This window comes from Syngnathus acus, chromosome 13 (assembly GCF_901709675.1).
Source record: "Syngnathus acus chromosome 13, fSynAcu1.2, whole genome shotgun sequence".
NCBI lineage: Eukaryota > Metazoa > Chordata > Actinopteri > Syngnathiformes > Syngnathidae > Syngnathus > Syngnathus acus.
Genome location: NC_051098.1, coordinates 13,608,188 through 13,629,729, shown reverse-complemented (window position 1 = coordinate 13,629,729; position 21,542 = coordinate 13,608,188). Strand labels below are relative to the sequence as shown.

Below are 21,542 nucleotides of genomic sequence, written 5' to 3'. Positions count from 1 at the left end.
GCCTCCCGAACTTGGGGGCTGGGGCTTAATGTGCTTGTGTGCCACTCAGAGATGTGCATGTGAATTAATTTTCAGGATGAGCAGAGGAGCGTGGAAGCTGAGGGACAGAGTCCACTAGAGGAAAGGTGCCAGGCCTAAGTTTTAGATGGCTGCTTCATTTTTAGGCTATTTGACTTAGCTAGTTTTCACTATTCAGGTTTTTGTCGTAGAATGTTGTCAAACTTAGACAAATATTCACTGGCCTTTTTCAAGCTTTTTTTTTTTTCTGTCACACTTGTCTGTTTGTGCTTCTTTTTCAGGCTTTTGTGTGGCGCGCCGCTGTGTAAACCCCAAACTGTGAAGGTGATTTAAAAACTTGTTAGCAGATCATTTTGTCATCCCGCACAACTGCTTATCTTCCTCATCCAGTTGTCGCCGGCCGGTCCATCATCACCTTCATCGTCTCCGCACCCCCGCAAAAAATTAAACTCTGAGCAGTCGCCAATGTCGGTGAGTGTCGCCAAATGTCCGTTTAAAGAGTAACAGACACTCGACTGCATCGCTGAGGTTAGAGAGGGAGAACGTGAGGACGAGGTTGCTTTTTAGATGCCACACCGGGACGGGACAGGACAGACGTCGCGGTCCACCGAGTGTGAAGCCATCCGTCTTCACTCGTGAAATAATAGATAACTGCGGCTTGCACATTAGGTGGCGCCAGGCCAAAATTGAAATCCCTCTCGAGCTGACTCGAGAAGGATTTCAATTCAAAACGCACAAATGTTGATTTAAAAGGATTCTAGTCCATTTTTAACAAAAACATGTCCGACACGTTCAAGTGAATGTACGTCTTCATGATCTCCAATCATCCGAAATCTATTGACAATGACAACGCTGGGTCGAATCGATCTGCGTATGACAAAGAGGAAATGTGCTGATTCCTCCGCGGCCGGGTTATATATTAACTGTCAACAGCGAACAAGAAAGACGGAAATAAAATAACAAAGAGGCTAGGCTGCTACTTGAGATAACCTGCTACTGCGTCTTGTCACACCAATGGCTGACAGAAAGAATAATCGCCACACACTAAAGGTCGACGCGGCTACCGTCACATTTCTCTGCTTATTGGACATTTTACGGGACAAAATAAAAAGAGACGTTTTGCTCGTAAATTTAAGCGAGGCCATGAAATATGCCGGAGATTGCTTCCTGCGCACATTACAAGTGGTAGTGAGAGAAAAAGATAACAGTAAGAATCTGAGACGAAACAGTCATTTAGAAAAACAGTTCCTAAATATTGAAATAGGGACCGACCGATTCATTTGCCGTCCGATTTAATTCGTCAATTAAAATCGGCCTTTTTTTTTTTTGCTCTGTCAACATCCCTGAAAGTGAGCTTCAGAGATTGATAGGAGACTCCAAAAATAAATTGCGATTTAGCTTGGGTGAACTTGTGTAATATTGATTGATTTGACGTCTCGATTTTTCTTCGCCTGATCCAATTTTGTTTTTTTCCTTTCAGATTATACTGACTGGGATCCAACCTATGAAACCGAGGGTGATGGCAAAACCTCAGTTGTGGTTAAAAGTGCAAGTAGGTATGATCCAGTATGAATATCCAATTTGATTCATCTTAAAGGGTCCAAAATTAAATTCTGAGCAAATTCTGAGCAATTGGATTTTTAGGACCCCCCCGCTTCCTTCCTTATGCTTCTCGTGTTTTTCTTTGTGAGAAAAGTCATTACCTGCTCGACTTCCTCGACCGCTAAGAGTCGAAGTCGTAGCGCGGCTCATTAATGCAGTCGCATGCTCGCACGCCGTTAGCACCACACATGGAATGTTCTGGACAAACATTGAAGGACGCTCAACATCTATATGACAACATTTGACTTGAACTTTTGTCATATTTGTCATCATATTATGAGACTTTAAATCTTCTCTTTGTTGAGTGTGCCAACTTTTGAACTGTTGGGCCACATTTGATTTTTTTTGGGGCTACCTCATTTGTTAATTAGATCATAAAAAAGTTCAAATGTATATGGAAAATATGTGAATAATTTTTTTAAATGCAATATACATGTAAATTATATTTTTATACATTTGGTTTTATTTCATATAAGTTCAGCACTGATTAATTCTTAATTTTTAAAATTCTATTATGTATTACTAACTAATTATTTCATTTAAAATGTTGACTATATGGGCCTACAGTATATGTAAATACATGTACAATGCATATTTACTCAGCCTGTATATAATAAAAATCAATTAAACACATGAATACTGATAGTAAAACTGTAAACAATTACTATGACTAGTACTAGCACTACTCCTGCCACTATTAATAATAATAATAACAAAAATCCTAGAAAATACGAAAATAATGGAACGTGTCATTGGATCGTGCAAGTGTTTGTTCCCTGCGGTACACGAGGGGGCAGCAGTGAGTTCAGCAAAAGAGCCATCCAAAAGGTTGCTAAGTTATAACAAAAGAGGACTGTCCTGTCCGGCACTGTGCCGTTTCTGTAGTCCCACTCCACCAGGACCAGCACACAACTATGCAAAGTATGATCTTATGACAGCTTTACCATCTGCATGCAAATGTTGAACTTCACGAATAGGTTACCTAGCAAGTAGCAACACATTTGAATGCTACTTGCATCCCTTTTTGGAAATCCCTCTTTTATTTGACCAGTTGAAAAAAATGATATGGTGTTATTATCATATAAATAAATTATTTAAAAAAAAAAAAAGATAATTATTAAAAAGGCTGGAACCAATGTATGTTTTTATTAATTGATTTAAATAATATCTTCCTATTTTCAATTTCATTATTCTAAAAAATAATATTTTTTTAGTAATTTCATTTTAGTTTTTACAATTTTCAATGTATATTATATTGTAAAGACGTTTTAAAAATCATTTTAAATGGATTTATTTTATGGTATTTGCATATTTGACCTTTTGTGAAAACTAGAGCACGCAAGTTTAAGCCCTCACAATATTCAACCAGCGAAAACTACGACCACTAACTCTATCCTTGGAGTTAGCCCCCCTCTAGTTCTCAGTAGCTCAATTGTTCAATGTGACATGAACGCAGGTGTACCTAATGTTATGTCCCGCCATAGCAGTGCGTCTAGTCACAGTGAAACCAAAGCAGCGAAATGGCAGTGTGACAAAGTGCTTCTCGCTTCCATCCCTGAGTCAATATTGACAAGCGGCCAGCGTGCAAGAGAGAGTGACGAAGTTTGGGACGGCTGGGGGTCCTGGTGGGGGTTAATGGTGCTAGCATAGTGCTAGCCGCCGTCAATTTAACACATTTCAGGTTTGGCGGACAGAAAACGCTGTCCAGTCTACTCCAAATGACCTTTTGTAGAGTAACTGTCAAAATCTTTTCGTTCCAGTCGTACAGTTGAGAGCAGGCTAACCTGGCAGCCATGTTGGCAGGGGCAACGTTCCCATCAAAGGCAACGGAAAGCATTGACGTTAGCTTAGCATTGCCAGAGTCGTGCAACTCAAGGTCGAGTCTACTTGTAAAATTGGACGCTCGTTGTGTACACATCTCCTAAACATATAATATTGATTTTGCTATAGTTAGCAGTTGTTCCTCTATGGTGTTTACACTTGACCTTGGTTTTGTCATTGCCCCCGAAAAAAATATCACCCCCTGAAACTTGCCATTTTGTTTTGAAGCTGCCATTTTAATGTTATTTTGGCCATTTCCTGCTTTAAAAAAAAAAAAAAAAAAAGTCCCCCAAAAAGCAATTTAGTTGGCAGAATGGGAGCGATGAGAATGTACATATGCTCTCAGGACATATATTTTTCAGTGTCATGACTCAGACTGTTCAAAGCTGCTACAATGTGACTCAATTTAAGAAAAGAAAAGAGCAGGAAACGCTCAATCCTTGGCTACACACACACACACACACACACATGCACACACACACTTTGTGCAGAGCAAACACATCCGAGTGACTTTCAAGTCTTGGGCCTGATTCCAATCTACACACACAGACACACACACTTTGCTGTGTTGACAGAGCGCACACGTCGCAGCCCACGAGATTGGTCGCCTCGGGCCTTAGTGTAGCCAAAGATCACCGGCGGGTCATGTTTAGGAATCGGGAAGGGCACTTGGATGCCAACCTCCTCCATCACTTTCCTCCAAAGAATAAAAATTCTCTCGTATGAGTGGCAGTTTCAAATCAAAATGGTGGTCGTCCTGTGTCTTTTCAGGTCTTACGACTTTTTTTGTGGGTCATGAACGACATGTCTAGCACATTTCATATTGCAAAATCCGACTTGATTTGGTCACTGATTTTTTTTCTTCTTGGGAAGGACATTTAATTGATTTGCCTGTTACTCTACACCACTGGCATAAATAGCTGAACAAAAATGATTTTTGTAGGAAATTCAATTGTAGAAAACGGTGAAAATGTGATCACTTCTCTTGACCCACTTGGTGATCTCGTGATTGGTGGAGGCAACCTGGTGATTCAATCTCGTGAGCTTGTCTGGGATCAAAGTTGCTGCCAGTGTCGGAAGACCGTGATGCAATCACGGCGCTTTTATAACATTACAAAATGGCCACCGCATGATTTGCATGATTAATTAGGTTTTTGTGCGATCGGGTCTTATCTTTGACTTTTACGAGGCGTTCTCTCCTTGCAGGAATCTGTTCCCTGGCCGCCACTCCCTGTTGTGTGGCTCAGTGAGTGGACAAAAGCCATCGAAACAGAAACTTTCTTTGATTCCTGGAGGCAAGAAAGGAGAAAAAAAAAAATCTGTGTTCAAGTTGGATGATTAAAAGGTAAAACGTCCACTCATACGAACAAACGTTTCCATGAGCAATGTCAATAAAGTGTTTTTTCTGACAGTTATGACAATATAAAAAAAATAGCTCTCAATTACAGCCATAAATAAATCCTTAGAAAACGGAATAATACAATTTTAAGATAAATATTTTATACAGCTATATTAAATGCACATGATCAATCCCAAAGGGAGGCCCAAGGTGGTGGTGGAGGGGGGGGGGGGGGTGTTCAGAGAGTTCAGGTTGAGGCTAAGGTCCGACTCACTGTGCGGAACGCTGCATGGCCGCTGCTTCCTGAATCTCACGCACACGCGATGTAGCCCTTGCCCTTTGGAGCTCGCTAACGCTCCCAATGTTCCGCTTCTTGCACCCACGCGGCATGCGAGCCACAGACGGACAGAAAAAAGGTTGCAAGAGGTTATTGGAACGTGTCCATGCCACCTGCTTGCCTTTATTTTGCCATTTACAGTAAATCTGAACAATAATTCCTGATCGATGTTTGACAAAATACTTTGTCGTTTTGGGTGATTGACTTTTTTTTTTTGATGGGTCTTTTCATGAGACTTTTTTTGTGGGTCTATTCATGCGACGTACCTACCAAAACTTGTGTTGCTACCATACGTCAAGCTACAGGTGATGCAAAATATAACAAAAAAAGGAGCTACTGAGCCAAGTTTGCAATATTGAATATGAAAACACGAGTCCATCGACTGGTCCCAAAAATAATAAAGAACGTTTTACGTAAACAGGTGAGCGTGTGTTGAGCATTGGATGTTCTGAGACTCGCTCCAGTGCGCAGGTCGCTTTCACAACAGGGCGGGATGCTCCTCTGTGTACTGGATCAACTTTTTCCAGATTTTTGTTATTATTTGCTGTTAATGGTTGATGGATTTTTACATCATGGAGACTTGAGAAAGTGTGTGCGTGTGTGTGTGTGTGTGTGTGTGTGTGTGTGTGTGTGTGTGTCTTTCACCTCTGTGTGTGTGTGTTATCCTAAGGGGCGTCTGTGTTTCTTAGCTTCCTTCTGTGTGACCTCCTGGCCTCTGAGTCGTGCTTAAAACACAAAATGTAACACTGAAGACAATTTCATATACGTGTATCATAAATTCTCCCTTTACAAAAAAAAAATATCAAGGTGGCTTTTGCGTTTGCTCGGCATCCGCGCCACTGTCCTGTTTTGTCTATTTCAGCCCCAAACATGAGAGCCATAGTTGAAAGAAACAATCTCAGCTTCTTCCTTTTGCACTTAATTGCACTGCATCTCTTCCAGTCCAACTCAGTGCTGCCCAGCATGTTGTGGCACAACGCGGTACTACACCAAAGGTGAGAAATTCTACATTTAGACTTTGTTTTACACTGTAAAAACTCATCAAGAAATGGAATTGACAAAAAAATAGTGTGATCGAGCAAGGGTTGATTTTGTCGTTCTTAACGGCGGAGCAAAGGGCAGCTCAGGTGTGCAACTTTATATTACAACAACAACAATAGCGGCAGATAAGAGAACATGCCGTTAGGTCTTTGAAGGTGCAGAACAATACAATGGATTTTTTTTTGCAGCCACCATCAACATCACGGCCCATTTATCACCTGATGTTTACGTGTAAGGTGGCTAATTTAGCAGATAATTCACAACAAAGCATCCACGCAGTATTACTAATGATCAACCGTATTGATACTACATCCAGCCAGTACTTAGTTAACCTGCAGTTGTGGGATGTAACGTGTTTCCAGTTTGTTTGTCATGCAAATAAAAATAGAATAATACATGTATGGGTAGAAAGAGCAAGATAAATGCTTGTTTCCGTAGCAACTGCTGCTTGCATTTTTATTGACCCAAGTCTGACCTGTTTTGATAATTGATAGCAATTAAAACAAAAAATAAATGTCATTCTGTCACCCTGGAATTGGGTCACTGTTCCTAAAGTGACCCAAATAAATTCTAATGTATGTAAATAATTATAATTAAATGTGAACAATTTCATGTCGAAAGTATAAACATTTCAAAAAATGAAATTAATTAGAAATAGAACAAAAATGACGTTTAATTAGAAATGACAAAAACACTTGTTAAATGGCAAAAGTGTAATGCAACAAAATATTCTCTTTCATAATCTCTTCATTTTTACACATTTATAAAAGTTCAGATATATTTCGAGATATCAGCCCCAGGCCTAATTTGATAGCAGCAAGATTCCGATTGATTGTGATTCTTCAGATGGTGCCGAAGAGAGGAGCTCCTTGCATGCAGCCCGCCCGCCCGCACGCGCACGGAGCTTGCTGGCAAAATGTGCCGCTGCATGCTCTCTCTTTTTATGACTCACAATAAGCCGTCCAAAGTCCAGCAAAGTCGCGTCTCTGATAAGCGGAACCAATAAAAGCTGCAGCAGCCTGGCAGTGTAAACACCTCGGGCCCGGAGAGGGCCTCCACCTCCTCCCTATTCTTTTTTCTACTTCTTACCTTCCTCGTCTTCATCTTCTTCTTCTTCTTGAGTTGCATTTACATATTAAGGCCCCCCATCAGCCGGCCCCCTCATTAGCATCTTTTATATCCCTGGAGCAAGGCGGCAGCATCATGGCAAAGTAGATCCATCCTCCTCGCCCTAGAACAGGTGTCAGCTGGACCGAAGAGCCCGAACGGAAACTATACACTTATTTTTTTCCTTTTTTTTTTTTTTTTGATGTTCTCCAACATGGTGTCCAAACTGACGTCCCTGCAGCACGAGCTCCTGAGCGCACTGCTGGATTCAGGGCTCACCAGGGAGGTCCTGATCCAGGCGTTGGACGACATGGACCCTAACCCGGCCGGGGGCTTCGGGGTGAAGCTGGAAAGGCTGCAATCACCGCTGTCTCCGCGCCACAAAAACAACACAAACGGCGAGTCATGCGACGCCAAGCCGGTGTTCCACACACTGACCAACGGCCACGGGAAAGCGGCCACCAAACTGTCCGGCGACGAGGGCTCGGAGGACGGCGACGACTTCGACACGCCGCCCATCCTCAAGGAGCTGCAGTCCCTCAACACCGAGGAGGCCGCCGAGCAGCGCGCCGAGGTCGACCGCATGTTGGCGTGAGTCACTCGGCACTTCTCCGTTCACATCATGATTGTTATTTGGGGAAAAAGTAACGAAAATGGGCGAACGTGGCTCCGAGCAATCCCGCACTGTATAGAGTAATCCGTTTCACTTTTGGAATTGTTTCAAAAGTGACAAGTTTATCTAGGTCACGCTCCCGCAGTACAGAAACTGGACACGTCATTTAGTATATCAAATAATATTCATTTTCAACATTAATAAGAACAGTTTATCATTTCCATCCTGCAATGATAAAAAATAACAGACTGTTAGAAAAAATATAAAGGAGACCCCTACTATACTGTACTACTATTTCATGCTCTTGCCACTAATACTACTACTAAATAATAATAATAAAAATATTTTAACGACATCTCTCGAGCGTAACAAAATGGAAGTTGAAGACAGTGTTAAGAAAAGATGTGGAAAAATATATCGGCCTACAGTAATAATAAAACTACTACTACTATTACTACTACAACTACTAATAAGATAAGAATATTTTCTATACTTTCGGCCTCGCAAGGTTAAAAAGGGAAGTTGAAGGTGAAGCGTGAGGTAACAGTAGCCTAAACATGGTCTACTACTACTACGATTAATAATAATAATAATAATAAAATGGTAATTTCTACTTTCCACCTTGCAATGATAATAAGAAAGTCGAACGGGAAGCGTTAGAAAAAAACGCTATTTTTACTACTTCAACTAGACACAACGAAATAATAATGTATACTTACCACCTCGAATTAAACGAATTAAGAAGTATTATAAAAAGGTGTACAGTAACAATATTATTAATAATTATTGAGAAAAAAAATTAAACGGATTTTCCGCGATTGTAGCGGTGCCGAAAGAGAAAATTATCCGAGCAGCACCAACGGCAGCAAGTCAAAACCACGTGAAACCTGCGAGCGAGCGAGCGCGTGGACTTCTTATTAATTTTATTCTATAAATCATCAACTGGAAGATACACAGTGTTGCGATTAGGCTTCAATGGGAATCGGGTTATTCATTGTCAAAAAAAGTTATATACTAACATCTCTCACACTTCCACACGCGGGGCTCCACATTCTCAAAACAAACACAAGCACGCGTGTTGTTTTTCGTTCTTAACGGAGTTAAAATTACCTTACAAATGACATAATAAGTTGTTTATTCAATTAATTGCATTGCTTTACTTCGGTGATTCTTTCTGTATATTGAAATGTGTGTCATGGAAATTGCTGATTCACAAAATGGCTGCCAATATTCAGTGAGAAATCTTTATCATAACAGTTTATTCTTGTTGTTGCTATTTTACCTATTTCTAACGACAATTAGCCAACGTGACGCATTTTGTCAACATTTTAAAGCAGAATGTGAAATTTCAGGTGTTTTCCAATCCAATGCTGTTCTGTAAAGTTCAAAGTTTTCCATGCGGCCCTTAAACGCACCTTTTGAAAATATTTACAGCAGCCTATTCAAGCTGCAGTGATAGAATGGCCTCGCCCCCCCCCCCCCCCCCCCCCCCAAGTTATACAGCTCCTACAAACAGGTCACAGGGACATCGTGATCTTAGTAATAAAAACTATGGATACAAAAAGTGGATTCTGATACACAGCTGTGCAAAAATCTCTGATTGGTCCATTTTTGGGGTGGGGAGGGTGGTTGAGGTTATGTAGGTCACTGGTTCTCAAACTTTCGACACCAAATTTCCCCCAATTCAAAGAGATGACAATTTTTTTTCAATTTTGTATTCATTAATTGGCCAATTAATCATCACCAGCCTAAAAAATAGTGTTGCTCAGGCTCTAGTCATGAACTTAAAAGTTAAATACAACTAAACTGTACTTGAGCAGAGATGAATTTTCCTACCACTAGAGGGCACCAGCACAACACCAGTGGTACTCATACCACACTTTGACAGTGATTTGTTTCGAATAATTCTTTGCCAAAAATGAAAACTAGTCACGAGGTGTAGTGTGACGTTTTTGTTCTGCAGAGTTGAACTTTTTTTTTTTTATAGGGAGGATCCATGGCGCGCAGCCCGTATGATCAAAGGTTACATGCAGCAGCACAACATTCCACAACGCGAAGTGGTGGACATCACAGGCCTCAATCAGTCGCACCTCTCACAGCACCTGAACAAGGGCACGCCCATGAAGACCCAGAAGCGCGCCGCCCTCTACACTTGGTACGTGCGCAAGCAGCGGGAGATCCTCAGACGTAAGTCACCAGACGAAAGAGAAAAAATTTGCCCACATGGCACTGGCACATGTGAGCTTGACCCAAGACTTTTGCACAGCAGGGGTGGGCAACCTTTGCCCACAATTGTTCATTGCTAACGTTTATTATGAGCGTTTGTGTGGATATATTTTAAGGGGGGTTTATTTAATATAACTAAAAACCCCAGTACATCATATTTTGCACCAAATTTGGCACACGTGTTCATCATGACAGGATGCCCCCATCGGCACCCACTGCCCTCATAGGTCAAAGGTTAACCAGCCCTGCTCGAGTGTGTTGTCACATGCCATTGGATTGTCTTGGAGTGTTTCTTGAGTGTTTTGACAAACATTGCGCAAAGCCATCGGGGCCATCATAACAAGTGCATGTGTGCTTCTTCTTATTTCCACAGAGTTCAACCAGGCTGTGCAAGGTTCTGGCAGCAATATGACAGACAAAGGCAATCAGGATCCGGTGTTTTTTTTCCCAGAGTTCAACCCGTCCGGTCAGGGCATGGGTCAGCCCGGCGGCGGCGACGACACCGGCGGCGAGCCCTCCTCCAAGAAAATGAGACGTAATCGTTTCAAATGGGGCCCCGCCTCGCAACAGATCCTCTACCAAGCCTACGAGAGGCAAAAGAACCCCAGCAAGGAGGAGAGGGAGGCGCTGGTAGAGGAGTGCAACAGGTTAGTCCACTTCCTTGTACACATCGGAGTAGTAGAATTCAATTCAGCCCCAAAAGACAGATTCCCTGAGCTTAGATTCACGAGTTGAGGAAAGTTCCTCTTTGAAGAACCCCTGGAAATGTCCCAAACGAGGAAAAATGTTAGGCTGTTCAGGCGTGGACATTTCGTGGGTCAACTCAGTCAAGAAAAGAATCAAACTGGAATAAGAAAACAACACATTTTCTGCAATAGTGGTGCAAAATAATGGACTGTCCCTATAGGTCAAAACTGGAACTACACCTTGATTTAAAACAGTGGTATCTCCACTCCAGTTCTCATAGGTGACTGCCGTTATGTACGATATGCAAATATTCTGAGCCATCCTAATCACTGTGGATATTCCCCTAGAGCTGAGTGCCTCCAGAGGGGGGTGTCGCCATCCAAAGCTCAAGGTCTGGGCTCCAACCTGGTGACGGAGGTGCGGGTGTACAACTGGTTCGCCAATCGACGCAAGGAAGAAGCGTTCAGGCAGAAGCTGGCCATGGACGCCTACAGCACGCCAACCACGCACAGCCTCAACCCGCTGCTGTCCCATGGCTCACCGCACCACCCGCAGACCAGCGCATCACCTCCAAGTAAGATCATTTGTGGAATTCCTTCGTTTGTTTTCCTGGGTCACATCACATCTTGTTGCTAGGCAGAATTTGTAAATGTAGAATTTTTTTTTTTTTAATTTATATTTATTTATATTAAATAAATGTGTTTATTTATTTATATATGTGCGAAATAATATTGAAATAATTGTGCAGGTATTAAAATACCAATTAATAAATGAAATGAAACAAAAATAATATCGTAAATAAGTCACGGTAAAATAAATGAATTGGTGTAAAAACCATTCAAATGAATGGTCGCAAGCAGGTCCGAGAGCTGTTGTTTGACGAGGCCGCACGCGTTGATGCGATTACAGAGCGAGAGAAAGACAGACGAGTGATCAATGAGCACCAGTGAGTGGTGCTGAGCAAATGCCATTGTCATTCGGATCTCTGACAACACACTGAGAACAATCCGCATTGTACCTGCAATCTCCACTCCAAAGTCAGCGCGCCGGGCAGAGAGGACACAAAGGGCGGCCGTCCTGTGACGGGCTCGGGGTCGGCCCGGGGTCGGCGGGCCGGTTTCGGGGAGGGGCGGGCGAGCGGGCGGCAGCGCTGCCACTTCCGCGTTGAGTCGCGAGGAAAGGCGGTCACCGTACCGCCGTGACCATTTCACCCCGACGCTGGTGTTTGCCTTGCGAGTGATTGGTGTTGACAAAGTCTACCTGGCGTGTATACGACATAACAACAAAGCTGTTAGCTTTATCCGCCGCGCCATCACTCAGCCTCCATAAAAGTGGTGGCGAGCGACCTATTGTGTCCACTCGTGTCCGAACACGAGGGAAAACAAACTGTTTGCCTTGGCTTTGCTCTTTTACCTTTTTGATAAACCGGTCGCTTGGCCGTTTATTTGCCTTCCTTTCTCCTTGTCGGGCGGAGCGATATGGCCGGAGAATAACACGTTTTTCACCCAAATCGATTTTCAATTGTAATCCAATTTGTAAAATGCAAATTACGTGCGCAGTTGGATGTCAACATGGCCACCCTGTCATAATTGATACATCACAATCATCTTGCTAACTGAATCTTGTCGCTAAGGTATAAATGCTAACATTAGCCAAAAATATCCACCCTGTCAGCAAACTCACATATTTCACCATTTGCATGTACATTATCTACTTGTGTTTATATTTATACATGATTAAATAAGGGGAGGGGCTAATTGTCGCTATTGACTCCCGGATCAATGTCCAGCTTGGGTTGTTGTGGTCGCCGGGCTCACCTGACCAGGCGTTGACCTCCACGTCGGGCCTGGCTCTCAGCTGGCCGCTTACAAGGTGTCCTGCTGGCATCCCTCCCGACGGCATCAGCTGTTTTTCAGTGTCGGGCCATAATGTCCCGGCGGGGTGTCTCATTGCGTTGCTGGGGCACGGCCTGTATTATGCGAGCTTAATGGACAATTAAAATCCTCCGCTACTACATCTCCCAGGCCTTTGATAAGGAGCTGCTCGGACTATACCCTTCCTCGGCGGGGAGCCCCATTGTCTGCTGTATTAGATGACTGCAAACTAGGTTCATTTATCTCTGCTGGTCCCTCAAGGAGTGGGGGTCACATTTTACACCCCCACCCAACCCCTTTTTACCTTTATGGGCTGCAGAGGCTGGTTGCAGACTTGGAGCAGCAGGAGCTGTCCACTGGGGTATTGGCTCTTTTTGGGCCGGATAGGACTGATGAGCCCCCGAGAAGAGGGGTGAGAGATGCCCCCCACCCCCTCCCCTTCCTTTGCCGCACCTTCACTCACGCCCGAGAGTTCATCAGTGGGTCGGATCAAAGAATTCTCCTCTCGCTTCGGCCGTTTGCAGTGGTCCGTCAAAGATGTTCTAGCCAGAGAGATTTTGGACCAACACAAAATGAGTTCAGCTCCCAAAGCCAAAAATTGGATATTTTACTTCAAGGTCGTATCATGCTGCCCAGTTATGAGTTAAAACAACGGGAGTATTTCATTGTGATGCAAAGACAACACAACACGAGGACTATTAAGCGTCCAAACGTCAAATCAATGTCCGACTTCATATTGTCTGAGCGGACATACTGGAGGCCCCCGCAAACCTCGGCCGGGCCTTGTAAACACGACGGTGGGACAATAAAGCACTCCATTGGACCGCTGACCCCCGCTCGGCACACAATGGAAGGGCGCTCATAAAAGGGCAGTTATCTGGTCCTCTTCAAGTATCAGGAGGCCATTCAGGCCCGCTTTGTTCGGAGCCGGTCATAACTCCAAATGCTGGGAGCCAACTTGAGAGACACATTCTGCTAAATATACTTTAGCTGCCCTCACGATGTCCGGCCTGTAGATGCCGGACCCCCTGGGTCTCCTCCGTCGGACTTCTTCCAGGCCTTCCCTTTTCTCAATGCTGCCTTGTCCTCGAGTTAGCCTGAGGTGGCCCACCATGTGCTTACAAAGCGTGCTGACTCATTTGGATTCAAGAAAAGCGTAATCGGGGGTGCGGGAAATAATTGATCACATATCGTGCTGTATTTTTTTCTGTCCGGTGACGCTAATAAGCAGGCCATGGATATTAACGTGAGGTGCTCCTGAAAAAAAAAACGTTAGCAAGCCCCCCCCTGTTCAGCATTTGGTTGCTAAGTTGTGGGCAAATGAAGTGAAGTGACCATATTTGTGTAGATTCACACCTCACTGTCGCCCCCTAAAAACAAGACTGATGACTTAATTAAGCTCAGTCAACACAATTAGCAGTTAGCGCAGCGTCGGGCAAACATTGCAAGCTGCACGCTAAATGCAACGCCATACTGTCACGTCACTGTACATCGCAAACTGAACTCAATTCTTCGAAATCAGAGGTGGTGAAATGACTCAGAGTCGTATGTAGAAAAAGAACTAATTCAAGTGCGCTACTTAGGTAAAGGAAAAAAAGTCTTTACTAGTGTGTAAAGTTGGTCGTTCCGCTGTCACACCTGGGTCATGGACAGAGGAAGATGGGAGATTTGGAGCGCAAACAGTCTGTGTGTGTGCACGCACGAGTGTGTGTGTGGATAAGAACGTGTTTGACATTGCTTGTAATTGTGTAATGTTGACTCTGTTGATATCACAGCAGGGGCCTTGCATCGTCAAACAGTCGACTGTCAGTCAGCGTCGCCGCCTAGCATTCCACCGCATTAGCTTAGCCTAGCTTAGCTTACGGCGCGGCGGTGAGGAGGAGCGCATGTCGTCACGCTAGACGGCCTTGGCCGAACGAGTTAGATAGCAGGGACCGGGGCAACGGGGGCATTGTGTTTGTTTGCTCTGTCGGACTAAAGCCCGTATCTCGCTGAGCGCAGAACGTTGGCGAGTGTTTGCGCACAGCCTTAATGTTGATTTATTTTCGTCAGAGTTCGTTCAAGGTCGCAAACGGTCGTAAAGACATTCACCAGACGTTTGTCAACGGTTTCTCTTGTCGCAAAGAAATTCTCATGTTCAAAAAACACTTGATATAAATCAATCCGAAAGATCTAAATTAGCAGTGACGTTAGCCAGTTAGCTAACACATATTTGTTGTTCAATTCCATAGGCTCCTACAAACTTATTGTTTTGAAGGAAAGTTTCCTCCTGTTGTTTATTCTAAGAAAGCTCCCCTTAACTTTATGTATGTTTTATTTTGTATTTTAGTGCGCTACAGCCAAGGCCCTGGCGAGGTGACATCGTCCACTAGCATTAGCCACCACCTTAGCAGCGGCCTGGCCACCAGCCAGTCGGTGCTCCAGCAGGTGTCTCCGGGGGTACTGGACCCCAGCCACAGTCTTCTGTCACCCGACGTCAAGATGGTGAGTGAGCACACCTGGGTGGCCGCACCTCTGACATCGCGGCCCCCAGATTAGATAAGAGCCACTCCGTGTTTTAGCACAATTAGCACATTATCCTGCCATGTCGGTCCCTCGGCAGACAAAGAAACGTTCTGTCCTCATCGATTAAACGCCACTCTGACAGATAAATGACGCATGCGTTTATGTTTTTTTTTTTTTGGTTGGTTCCACTGTGCCCTGTTCAAATATTTACCTTGTGACAAAGGGAATGCTAAAAAGATGCAACATAGCTTTCAACAACACAAGTGGACATTTGAAATCACACGTACAAATATGCCAGAACAACAAAAATGTCTGCAGATATTTTTATCCGAAATGTTTTTAAAGTTCCTTATCACTGTTTGAGTTTGTGAATGTGTGTGTTGTTGCCCAAGCATACATACACGCCCTTTCATAAAAGAATTTGAACTTGAATTTGAAGTCGGTGAACACAACATTAGGAACACCACAGTATATTTGCAAATACTTTTTTTAAAAATATATTTTCATTTTTTTAAATCTCCTTTTGTGTTGCAACAGTGCAAAGTGGAAGTTCTAATGGTACATCATGCTTTCAGATTTCGGGTTCAGGCGGCGGCCTCCCTCCAGTGAGCACGCTGACCAACCTCCACAGTTCCCTTCACAGCCATCAGCAGACGCAAAACCTCATCATGCCGCTTTCTGGAGTCATGGCCATCGCGCAAAGTACGCCCAAACAACCACGATGTACATTTGCCGTCACCACCTTGACTTGAAAGCCAAACTTTTGTCTTCAGGTTTGAACACGTCGCAGTCTCAGTCGGTGCCGGTGATCAACAGCGTGGCGGGCAGCCTGGCGGCCCTTCAGCCCGTTCAGTTCTCGCAGCAGCTTCACAGTCCTCACCAGCAGAGCCTCATGCAGCATTCGCCCAATCACATGAGCCAGCAGCCGTTCATGGCCGCCGTCACGCACTCGCACAGTCAGTAACCCCATTTCTTACGATATTTATTTCCCCCCCATTCATTCTAAATGGAAGCTTTCTTTTTTCAGTGTACTCGCACAAGCAGGAGCCGCCGCAATATTCACACCCGTCGCGCTTCCCGTCGGCCATGGTGGTGACGGACGCCAACAGCATCGGTACACTCAGCATGTCGGCCAGCAAAACGGTCAGTCCAAAAACGGATCACGTCACGTGCGCTCGCTCTTCGCTTCATTTCAACAATAGACATATTTTTGAAATTATCTTCAAAGTTTTTTTTTTTTGCTCAACATTTTCCTTAATTTCTCATCTTCTTTACACAACACACACACACAGTGTTTTCATCTGATGGCGTGTTGACTTGTTGACTTCCTGTCACACATTAGGATGCTCCGGTAAACAAGATGGTGCAACTCGGGGGTCTTTCCTGGGTAAATACTTTGTTTTATTAGTCAGTTAAATGCACACACACACACACACATGCGCGCACACACAAATATACTCCTCCATCCTTCCATTTCCTGTCCAATGTGCGTCCCGTTCCTTGGAGCCGAACGCACGTTGATTGATGGCGCGAGGAAATGAGGCTCCTAATCCACCTTGGTGTCATGCTACAGTAGATGGCGAGGAGCACAATCGGTTGGGGGGGGGGCACTTCAGTGCTTGAAACACATCGACACGCTTTTGAAACAAATTGGAAGCATACAAAAATAGTGTCAAGTAGTAAAGAGAAAAACGAGAACGCTCTGAAGTTTGGTTTTCACTGCACCTCTTCCCCTTTCTGCCCGTGGCCTGAAATGTCGTCGGTGCGTTCACACGCTTAATTTCCCACGCTGAGCGAGGCCCAACGCTGATGGCTCCACTCGGCGTGACAGATGGGGAAGGGAGGGAGGGCAAAGGAAAGCAGCTTCAGATCACTGCTTATCATCCATCCAATTTAGGAATAAATATCAAAAGCTAGCCAGGATTTGAAAAAAACTAAATTGGGCTGTGATTAAAAAAAAAAAAAAAAAACATGATATAGTTTAGTATCCATATATACACTTGTGCAAATTTCCCTGTCATGAAAATATTGGAGGTTCAATCAAGCACTTTTCTATACTGGCTGACATGTTATTTATTTATGCAACAATTAACTGGTGGGCCCTCCCAGGTCTTTCCTTATCAGGGCTTTCTTTATCCAGGCTCTTCTCACGACCCTTTTTTTTTTTTTTTAACAACACTCCCTGTTTACCCACAAAGCCTCCATTATTGCACCTGACGCTGACCACTTTGCCCTGCGGGTCAGCTTGTTATCATCTGTTTGCGCCGCCAGTCGGGTCCAAATAAATTCTACAAACAATCTCAAACAGACTCTTTCTATTTGGTCAGGTGTGTGGTAAAAGTACTCACACTGTGTATTGGAGTAAAACTACAGATGCTTTGCTTTGAGTTTGAATCCAGGTTTCAGCCTTGCTGCATCCATGTTTGTTTCCATGAAAAATAATCGGGAACCATTTTGTGCCCCTGAGCCTCAGTTTGTAAACCTTTGCCCAACTTTTTGTTTCATGTCTGCTGTTTTTCTTCCACAGTGTCCTCTTCAAGCGTGGTGAGAGCGTGTCCACCTAACCCCCCCCCCGCTGCCCGGCAACCCCAGTGCATTTTTTCCTTCTCCTTTTTTTTTTTCCACACTACCCGCTTGCCCGTCACCTTGGCGACGGATGACGAATTGGGCGGGGGGGGGGGGAGCGGGTGGGGGGGTTACCAAAACCTTGTGACGACCGTATGGCAGAACGGACCAGAGCGTGGACCACAGTGCCTGCCAGGCGACGATCAGGGCCTAAAAGATCGAGTAAATCTTCACTGTGACGTCACACATACTTTCGGATGGCAGAAGATGGAACTATTAGCTAGTTGACCGACCGAGATGAAGTGACATGAATTTGAAGAAAAGAGGAAATGGCTTCAATCATAATTATTTTTTTGCTTCTCAAATGTGATTATAAGGTATATTTTCCACAGAAACCAGCAATAATGCATATTGTTGATCTGAAATTATGATCATGGCCGGTTAGTGACCGATAAAATAAATAGGATATGATTACTAAGAAAACAGATATTTAAAGGCTGGCCTATCCTATTCACTTTTTCTCTGTGATGCGCGTGCACTTATGGCCCTCGACGAGGCACTCTAAGCCAGCCAGGAGCTCAGGATTTTAGATACCACGGAGGGTCAAACTTTTCATTTTCGTGGTTCTTTTTGGCAATTGGTGCTGTTAACGATAACCCAAGAAAACATTTTATACATATCTGTGAGAAGACGTCTTCCTTCTGGTTATGTTCAAAGTCGGTCGTTTTTAGTTCAGGTAATCGATAGTCACTCACTTTCTGCCACCCGGAAGTAACCATGGCGCCTGTTGTTTACAAACATTCTGAAAAGGTCCATTCACTTGCCGAGCCCACTTTTTTTCTTCAAAGTGACCGCACAAGGAAAAGAAATCACGCCTTTGGACTGCACGACAATCCCGACCGATGCTTGTTGATCTGGCGTATTATCGCCACCACAAAGTCTTCCTGTTTGTGTCTGTTGTGTGTACATACTGTGATTTTTGTTTGTTGACAATCTTCAGAGGACTATGCAAAGATTCAGAGCAGGACGATGAGAAAATTTATATACCTATACAGTACATATACTGTATGCACTACGTGAGTGACAGCACCAACAACTTGCACAAGCGTCTTTTTTTTTTTTTTTTTGCTTCACGCTGCCTGCAAGAAGAAGGAAAAAGGCCAAAGTAAACAAGAATTTTCTCCTCATCACCCATGTTGTGATATAAATATTGTTGATGATAAACTTGGACCCCTCCCAGGTTGAGAAACGACCACTCCTTTCATTTTGTGACAGCAGCTCGCTGGAATTCAAGGGTGGGGGAGGGGGCGGGGTCCCGACACCCAACAGTATTAGACATTCCCATGGAAACATTAGGTCATGATGTTGGTAGCGCTTTGACGCTTTCTTGACTGTTATGATGTGCTCACTGCCGTCCGATCCAGGGGACGCTCACTCATACCCACATTGTGCGTGTGCATGCGTGTGTGTGATTTTATTCTCCTCTTAATGTATTATTTTTGTATAAAATTGAAATCAATCCTAAATCATTATTTATATGTGCTGAGGCAATGTTGATATTTTGAGTAAAGGTTTTTCAAAGTGAACATTAATGGGTCCTTGTCGTTATTTTCCTTGACCATGATTTTCTTTGTTTTGTTTTAATGCTTTGATTTCAATTTAATGCTTTAGAAATTATTTTGTTTATACAGCTATCTTTGTTTTGTTTTATTTTGCATTTATTAAGGTTTTATTTATAATATAGTATTTTCATTTCCATCTATTTTTAGTTTGCGCTTGTTATTGAATGTTTTTGCATTTTCTGTACAACCAAAATGGCAGACTTCCTGTGTTCACTTGACAAGTATGACTGGTTTTCATCATGTGTGCGGAGAGTGGGCAGCTAAATCTGATGACTCGCCATAAAGCAGTTGTCACTGGTGCAGTGTGACGCCTCCCCCCCTAGCCCAAGTATCTCCACACAGCATGTCCTTGTATCCCCGTTGTGACCTGCAGCCTGGCATCCCACAGGGCTCAGTCTTGTAATCCCCTGATGTTGCTCAATTTGCTTTTCAATGAGGCCTTTGATTTTCACACCCAGGAAGTCTGCAAAGATCTGAGCGGGCCCTTTTTTTTTGTGTAAACTTTTTCTCCTGTCAGCTACAAAAGGGGGTCTTGCACGCATCTGTTAGGAAAAGCTCTCATCATCACAACTCATGTAGCTTAAATGCTAACTGGCATCTCAACTGACTTTAGCTTCTGTGCTGATTTATGGCAATGAATGACAACACTTCATTTAGGAACAATCGTTCTTATTGCATGCCATCAGCTAGCTCGCAAGCTAGCTAGGACCTAGGCAGCTAGCTAGCTACTTATAGATATAGATGTAAAAAAAAATGATAAGATGGCAAAAAGAGTATCGTTGAAAACACTGTAGGTGGTGCTCCAAAGCGTTACCATGGCGACCACTCTCATCTCCATGACTGTGCAGGCATCATTATGAATCAGCACAACAGCAGCAACAAGAAAAGAGGAGGCGTGATGATGGAAGAGCTCCGTGTCGTGCGCAAGTGTTAGCGCGTCAAAGATGAGTCTCGGGGTCGCAGTGGTGACCAATTAGCCTCCCGACCCCTGACCCCTGCTGTGCCGCCTCCTCCTTTGGGGCACAGCTGGAGTTGATGTAGCATCCTTTCTTGTGACACCGCCAAACATGCTGCCACATTCAGCACGCGCCTTCCACTTTCTGTCTCGTTGCGGACACCGTCTTCAGTTTGGCCACAAGGTCATCCACAATTCAAAGTTGTTTTTTAATGTATGGGTTTTTTTTATAAGTAAAGTTCAGTTGTATTTTCAACTTTTTCATTTCCATCAAGGGTTGGGGTTTCAAAGGGGTGTCCAGCCTGATAACACAAACTTGCAGAGTTGCACCACCAATTTTGTTCTATCTGTAGGCCTACTGTAAATAAAAATAAAAAAAATTCTTCCATTGTGATGCAAGGTGTTAAACTGCTCACACGTTTAGAAGTGAATGTCTGACAGATTGATGTTGTCATGCTGATGCTGTCGCAGCTTTGTCATGATTTACGGCACACTGGTTAATGTTCACCTTTCTCGGCCCATCACAATTCACCAGTGTAGGGGTACAAGAGATTTCAGGGGGGGCCTGACCTGGAGGGGGGTCCGCTCTGATCTGATCCCAGACCGGAGGAGGAGACAGCCACAGCCACAAAGTGATGAAGCCTCATCGGGCTACTAATGAACCTCAATTGGAGGCGTAAATACTTGCAAACATCTGTAATGGGTTGCAGTGTAATCACTAATGGGTGACATCGTTAATCACTCTCCTGGGACTAATAATGGATATTCAGCTATTGAGATTCAAAGTGTTGAAAATATGGTGCCTCCACCTCAGCTCCAGACAAAGTGCTCAGGGCTGGCTATCAATTTGGGGGTTTACATTTTCAAACCTGCATCCTAGGCTTAAATAAGAGTTATGATTTTTTTTAATTAAGGTTGCAAAGTGTTAGTGATTCAAATTAGGAATTCAAATCTAGATTAGAATTGAAAACAAGAGTGAGTGCTTTCTCGGTATGGTTTCTAGCCTGAGTTAAGGTTTCAAATTTAGGTTTGGCTTCGACTGTTCCATTTTATTAGCCAGCCTGGCAGGTGGCAACAATGCAACTTGCTTTGTTGAGACACTCAATGGCCGCCTCGGTTGTATTTACCGATGGAAAGATAAACACTGACACCTATCAGTCAATGCGTGCACTGCAGCAACCCACACTAGGACGCGCCTGCGAGACCAAACGCGGGGATGTCACTTTATGA

General features: G+C 43.8%; 1 protein-coding gene across 2 annotated transcripts; it reads left to right on the top strand.

Annotated features, from left to right (window-relative positions):
* The first annotated feature begins 6,881 nt into the window (after positions 1-6,881).
* hnf1ba (HNF1 homeobox Ba) lies at positions 6,882-19,321 on the top strand. Of its 2 annotated transcripts, none has more exons than XM_037268155.1 (10): positions 6,882-7,856; positions 9,866-10,065; positions 10,556-10,751; positions 11,139-11,365; positions 14,995-15,149; positions 15,746-15,872; positions 15,944-16,126; positions 16,198-16,313; positions 16,513-16,557; positions 17,698-19,321. In XM_037268155.1, exons 1-10 carry the CDS (start codon positions 7,468-7,470, stop codon positions 17,716-17,718), a joined length of 1,659 nt encoding a protein of 552 aa, XP_037124050.1. In that variant the 5' UTR covers positions 6,882-7,467; the 3' UTR covers positions 17,719-19,321. The 2 variants fall into 2 exon arrangements, with proteins under 2 accessions (XP_037124050.1, XP_037124049.1); XM_037268154.1 differs by having other exon boundaries at positions 6,884-7,856; positions 10,478-10,751.
* Positions 19,322-21,542: the final 2,221 nt, after the last annotated feature.